Consider the following 7038-nt stretch of genomic DNA (forward strand, 5'->3'; position numbering starts at 1 on the left):
GAACCAACCAAACATGACCTACAACCAACCAGAACCATCAAACGTGACCTACAACCAACCAGAACCATCCAAACATGACCTACAACCATCCAGAACCAACCAAACACGACCTTCAACCAACCAGAACCAACCAGACACGACCTTCAACCAACCAGAACCAACCACACACGACCTTCAACCAACCAGAACCAACCAAACCTGACCTACAACCAACCAGAACCATCAAACCTGACCTACAACCAACCAGAACCATCAAACATGACCTACAACCAACCAGAACCAACCAAACATGACCTACAACCAACCAGAACCATCAAACATGACCTACAACCAACCAGAACCAACCAAACATGACCTTCAACCAACCAGAACCATCAAACACGACCTTCAACCAACCAGAACCAACCAGACACGACCTTCAACCAACCAGAACCAACCACACACGACCTTCAACCAACCAGAACCAACCACACACGACCTTCAACCAACCAGAACCAACCACACACGACCTTCAACCAACCAGAACCAACCAAACATGACCTACAACCAACCAGAACCAACCAAACATGACCTACAACCAACCAGAACCAACCAAACATGACCTACAACCAACCAGAACCAACCAAACACGACCTACAACCAACCAGAACCAACCACACACGACCTTCAACCAACCAGAACCAACCAAACACGACCTTCAACCAACCAGAACCAACCAAACACGACCTTCAACCAACCAGAACCAACCAAACATGACCTACAACCAACCAGAACCAACCAAACATGACCTACAACCAACCAGAACCAACCAAACACGACCTTCAACCAACCAGAACCAACCACACACGACCTTCAACCAACCACAACCAACCAAACATGACCTACAACCAACCAGAACCATCCAAACATGACCTACAACCAACCAGAACCAACCACACATGACCTACAACCAACCAGAACCAACCAAACATGACCTACAACCAACCAGAACCATCAAACATGACCTACAACCAACCAGAACCAACCACACACGACCTTCAACCAACCAGAACCAACCAAACATGACCTACAACCAACCAGAACCAACCAAACATGACCTACAACCAACCAGAACCAACCAAACATGACCTACAACCAACCAGAACCAACCAAACACGACCTACAACCAACCAGAACCAACCACACACGACCTTCAACCAACCAGAACCAACCAAACACGACCTTCAACCAACCAGAACCAACCAAACACGACCTTCAACCAACCAGAACCAACCAAACATGACCTACAACCAACCAGAACCAACCAAACATGACCTACAACCAACCAGAACCAACCAAACACGACCTTCAACCAACCACAACCAACCAGAACCAACCACACACGACCTTCAACCAACCAGAACCAACCAAACACGACCTACAACCAACCAGAACCATCCAAACATGACCTACAACCAACCAGAACCAACCACACATGACCTTCAACCAATCTAAATATAAACACTCTTCCTGTTTGTCTGTTGCTAGGCGACCTCGGTCCACGCTGCGCTGTAACCTGATAGGCTGAGAGCAGCTTCACTTTCTATTGGCTGATCAGGTTCAAGGGCTTAGATCCTCACATCTATATTTATACTATATTAATATTAATATTTATATCATATTAACATCTATATTTATATTTATATTAATATTTATATTTATATATTTATATTATATTAATATTTATATTTATATTATATTAATATTTATATTTATATTAATATATATATTAATATATTTATATTATATTAACATTTATATGTAACATCTTTTAACAACGATATAAAGAACAATAATAAAGTTATTTCTGACCGTGCTCATATTTATATTAATAATATATTTATATATAATAATATTATTAATAACATTAATAATAATAACAATAATAATAATAATAAATATAATAATAATACTGAGGTTATTTGTGCTCGTCGTCGTCGTCGTGGCGATGATGTAGAGAATCATCAGGTGTCGTCTGTCGGTCGAGCGAGGCTGAAATATTCATGAAGTCTCTCTCTCTCTTTCTCTGTGAGGCACAAACAGACGCCGAACACGAAGAAGTGCCGCAGGAGAGAAGAAGAGCTGCAGGAGAGAAGAAGAGCTGCAGGAGAGAAGAAGAGCTGCGACAGGAGAGAAGAAGAGCTGCGACAGGAGAGAAGAAGAGCCACGACAGGAGAGAAGAAGAGCTGCGACAGGAGAGAAGAAGAGCTGCGACAGGAGAGAAGAAGAGCCACGACAGGAGAGAAGAAGAGCCGCGACAGGAGAGAAGAAGAGCCGCGACAGGAGAGAAGAAGAGCTGCGACAGGAGAGAAGAAGAGCCACGACAGGAGAGAAGAAGAGCTGCGACAGGAGAGAAGAAGAGCCGCGACAGGAGAGAAGAAGTGCTGCGACAGGAGAGAAGAAGTGCTGCGACAGGAGAGAAGAAGTGCTGCAGGAGAGAAGAAGAGCTGCAGGAGAGAAGAAGAGCCGCGACAGGAGAGAAGAAGTGCTGCGACAGGAGAGAAGAAGTGCTGCGACAGGAGAGAAGAAGTGCTGCGACAGGAGAGAAGAAGTGCTGCAGTGAACAGGAGAGAAGAAGAGCTGCAGGAGAGAAGAAGAGCTGCGACAGGAGAGAAGAAGTGCTGCAGGAGAGAAGAAGAGCTGCAGGAGAAGAAGAAGAGCTGCGGGAGAAGAAGAAGAGCTGCAGGAGAGAAGAAGTGCTGCAGGAGAGAAGAAGAGCCGCGACAGGAGAGAAGAAGTGCTGCAGGAGAGAAGAAGAGCTGCGACAGGAGAGAAGAAGTGCTGCAGGAGAGAAGAAGAGCTGCAGGAGAAGAAGAAGAGCTGCAGGAGAGAAGAAGAGCTGCAGGAGAAGAAGAAGAGCTGCAGCAGAGAAGAAGAAGAGCTGCAGGAGAAGAAGAAGAGCTGCAGCAGAGAAGAAGAGCTGCAGGAGAGAAGAAGAGCTGCGACAGGAGAGAAGAAGAGCTGCAGGAGAGAAGAAGAGCTGCAGGAGAAGAAGAAGAGCTGCAGGAGAGAAGAAGTGCTGCAGGAGAAGAAGAAGAGCTGCAGGAGAGAAGAAGTGCTGCAGGAGAAGAAGAAGTGCTGCAGGAGAAGAAGAAGAGCTGCAGGAGAGAAGAAGAGCTGCAGGAGAAGAAGAAGAGCTGCAGCAGAGAAGAAGAAGAGCTGCAGTGAACGACAGAAGAAGATGTGAAGATGGTAACTTCCTGTTTCCTTTCAAATCTGTCCAATCAGAACACAGCAGCAGGGTTAGCCTGGTTCAGCCTGGTTTAGCCTGGTTCAGCCTGGTTTAGTCTGGTCTAGTCTGGTTCAGTCTGGTTCAGCCTGGTTCAGCCTGGTTCAGCCTCGTTCAGTCTGGTTGAGTCTGGTTCAGTCTGGTTTAGTCTGGTTCAGTCTGGTTCAGCCTGGTTCAGTCTGGTTTAGTCTGGTTCAGTCTGGTTTAGTCTGGTTCAGTCTGGTTCAGCCTGGTTCAGTCTGGTTTAGTCTGGTTTAGCCTGGTTCAGTCTGGTTTAGTCTGGTTCAGTCTGGTTCAGCCTGGTTCAGTCTGGTTTAGTCTGGTTTAGCCTGGTTTAGCCTGGTTTAGTCTGGTTCAGTCTGGTTCAGTCTGGTTTAGTCTGGTTCAGTCTGGTTTAGTCTGGTTCAGTCTGGTTCAGTCTGGTTCAGTCTGGTTTAGTCTGGTTCAGTCTGGTTTAGCCTGGTTTAGTCTGGTTCAGTCTGGTTCAGTCTGGTTTAGTCTGGTTCAGTCTGGTTCAGTCTGGTTCAGTCTGGTTCAGTCCGGTTCAGTCCGGTTTAGTCTGGTTCAGTCTGGTTCAGTCTGGTTCAGTCCGGTTCAGTCCGGTTCAGTTTGGTTCAGTCTGGTTTAGTCTGGTTCAGTCTGGTTCAGTCTGGTTTAGTCTGGTTCAGTCTGGTTTAGTCTGGTTCAGTCTGGTTCAGTCTGGTTCAGTCCGGTTTAGTCCGGTTTAGTCCGGTTTAGTCTGGTTCAGTCTGGTTTAGCCTGGTTCAGCCTGGTTCAGTCTGGTTCAGTCTGGTTTAGCCTGGTTCAGTCTGGTTCAGTCTGGTTCAGTCTGGTTTAGTCTGGTTCAGCCTGGTTTAGTCTGGTTCAGTCTGGTTCAGTCTGGTTGAGTCTGGTTGAGTCTGGTTGAGTCTGGTTCAGCCTGGTTTAGTCTGGTTCAGTCTGGTTCAGTCTGGTTCAGTCTGGTTTAGCCTGGTTCAGTCTGGTTCAGTCTGGTTTAGCCTGGTTCAGCCTGGTTCAGTCTGAGGTGACCCTGGGCCTGAGGTGACCCTGGGCCTGAGGTGACCCTGAGGTGACCCTGGGCCTGAGGTGACCCTGAGGTGACCCTGAGGTGACCCTGGGCCTGAGGTGACCCTGGGCCTGAGGTGACCCTGGGCCTGAGGTGACCCTGGGCCTGAGGTGACCCTGAGGTGACCCTGGGCCTGAGGTGACCCTGAGGTGACCCTGAGGTGACCCTGAGGTGACCCTGGGCCTGAGGTGACCCTGGGCCTGAGGTGACCCTGAGGTGACCCTGAGGTGACCCTAACCCTGAGGTGACCCTGGGCCTGAGGTGACCCTGAGGTGACCCTGGGCCTGAGGTGACCCTGAGGTGACCCTGGGCCTGAGGTGACCCTGGGCCTGAGGTGACCCTGGGCCTGAGGTGACCCTGGGCCTGAGGTGACCCTGAGGTGACCCTGAGGTGACCCTAACCCTGAGGTGACCCTGGGCCTGAGGTGACCCTGAGGTGACCCTGGGCCTGAGGTGACCCTGAGGTGACCCTGGGCCTGAGGTGACCCTGGGCCTGAGGTGACCCTGGGCCTGAGGTGACCCTGGGCCTGAGGTGACCCTGGGCCTGAGGTGACCCTGAGGTGACCCTGGGCCTGAGGTGACCCTGAGGTGACCCTGAGGTGACCCTGAGCCTGAGGTGACCCTGGGCTCTGTGGGGAGGGACGGGGCGCTCTGGTTGGTGGGCGTGTCAGAGCTGAGAGCCAATCAGCAGCGACGCATTAAAATAGATAACTGACGTTTGTCTGCAGGGGACTCCTCTGATTGGACGGAGTCTGTAAACACAAACAGGAAGTAAGAGACGCTCTGATGATGTCATTAAACTCTTCTTCTCCTCTCAGGACAAAATGTCGGACGCCAGAAAAAAGGAAGAAGAAGAAGAGGAGGAGGAGGAAGTGACCTGTCAGCCCCTCCCTCCTCCTGCCTGCTCTGTTGCCGTGGAGACGATGATGTCACTGAGGCGTCAGGACCTGGTGTGCATCGTGTGCTTCGGCAGCTACGACCTGGCCGCACGGTTGCCGCGACGACTGCACTGTGGCCACGCCTTCTGCCAGGCGTGTCTGAAGAGGCTGGACACGGTCATCAACGAACAGGTGAGTGATGACATCATCACAACAAACACGAACGGCGCCCGATCGGCACACGTGACCAGTTTCACCGCATCGATAACCACCATCTTTAAATGAAACGTTGATATCGGCTCCTTAGGAACCTGTAAGAAAACGCCGCCGCATCAGGAACACGTGACGTGACGACGCGCCGTAGCTCTAAGGCAGCAGCTGAGACGCGCCGCCCGGCTGACGTCGCCCGGCTGACGTCGCCGCACTCACGCCGCCGCAGCGTCCAATCAGGAGCCATCTCCATGTAAACAGGAAATCACTGTAGCGTTGTTTGTATTTCTTCTGCACGTGAAGAAATGTTTCAGTTTGTAACGAATATCTGATGATGCTAAGCTAACTGACGCTAAGCTAACTGACGCTAAGCTAACTGACGCTATCATCAGCTAATGCTAACGTTAGCTTTGTTAGCGCGGTGCAGTCGGACGCCGTTTGAAACGACACGAGTTCTTGATGCAGTCTGTTGTTCACTACATCTCCCATGAGCCTCAGGGTGAGTCACTGATGATGTCATGTCACCATGACGACAGGTGTGGATCCCGTGTCCTCAGTGCAGACAGAACACGCCGCGGCCCCGGGGAGGAGCGGCGGGTCTGGACCTGGACCTGGCGTCCTTCCTGGGCGTGAAGGCGTCCGTCACCTCCGGCTGCTCCCTGACCTCCTGGAGCTCCGGGCGCGGGGAGGCGGCGCCGGCCGGGGACGCCGCCCGGGACGGCAAGCTGTGGCTGGGGAAGGAGGTCTCCGACGACGGCTGGTCCCACGGAGGTCTGGCTGAACCGCGCTTCCATCGCTACGGCAACTGCTGCCCGCCGCCATCCTATTGGCTGTGCTGCTGGTTCTGCTGCCGGGGGCGGGGCTAAGAGCGACCAATCAGGGGCTCCGATTCTGTAAAAACTAGGGTGTTTAAATAAACATGAAGGTGTTTCTGAGCTCACCATAAATATAATAATTCTGATTCTAAAGAACTTTAATATTAAATGTGTTTGATGAAAAAAGATTTATTCATTATTTACAAAAGCACAGAAACGGAAATGACATCAACGCTGACGGCTGATTGGTCCAGACCAGGAACACAAACAACCTTCAAACAAACACGGGAAAGCTTCAGCGGACGGAGCGGCGTTCTGCTCATCAGGCACTCGGCATTCTGGGAGTTGGAGTCTTCAGCTTCGTCACAGAAAAGTTCCCACGACGCCAAAAAAGTCAAATATGTTTTTCAGCAGCTCCTCGTCATCAGGCCCCGCCCCCTGAGCGTGCGGCTGGTCCAATCAGAGGCTGCCCAGCCCCTGGCCCACTCTGATTGGCTGCCCCGGCTGCAGCTGGTCCAATCAGAGGCTGCCCAGCCCCTGGCCCACTCTGATTGGCTGCCCCGGCTGCAGGCTGAAGCTGAAGTCTCTGGGAGCCTCGAACAGCAGAACGATGGTGGAGCCGAGGTTAAACTCGCCCACCGCCGCCCCCTTCTCCAAGACCACGCCCCCGTCATCGGAGACCACGCCCCCATCCCCCGCCCCCCTCAGCACCTGGTCGTCAGGGGCAACGTAGGAGCGGTCGTGGAAGGAGCCTCTACTGTAGCGAGGAGCGTTGGTCCGCAGCTCCTGAGCACAAACGTCT

General features: G+C 51.5%; 2 protein-coding genes across 2 annotated transcripts in view; one reads left to right on the forward strand and one right to left on the reverse strand.

Moving 5' to 3' along the window:
- Positions 1 to 5157: 5157 nt before the first annotated feature.
- On the forward strand, positions 5158 to 6287 carry rnf224 (ring finger protein 224; the record flags this gene model as incomplete). The annotated part of the gene is made up of 2 exons (XM_083930503.1): positions 5158 to 5403; positions 5958 to 6287. 2 exons carry the CDS (start codon positions 5158 to 5160, stop codon positions 6285 to 6287), a joined length of 576 nt encoding a protein of 191 aa, XP_083786629.1.
- A 166-nt stretch (positions 6288 to 6453) lies between these two features.
- The window catches only part of pisd (phosphatidylserine decarboxylase), a 9881-nt gene continuing 9296 nt past the window's right edge, over positions 6454 to 7038 (reverse strand). The window contains exon 9 of the mRNA XM_083930457.1: positions 6454 to 7022. Within this exon, the coding sequence (XP_083786583.1) occupies positions 6756 to 7022 (267 nt within the window). The 3' untranslated portion in view covers positions 6454 to 6755. The remainder of the gene's footprint in view (positions 7023 to 7038) is intronic.

This window comes from Echiichthys vipera (assembly GCF_963691815.1).
Source record: "Echiichthys vipera genome assembly, chromosome: 16".
Lineage (NCBI taxonomy): Eukaryota > Metazoa > Chordata > Actinopteri > Perciformes > Trachinidae > Echiichthys > Echiichthys vipera.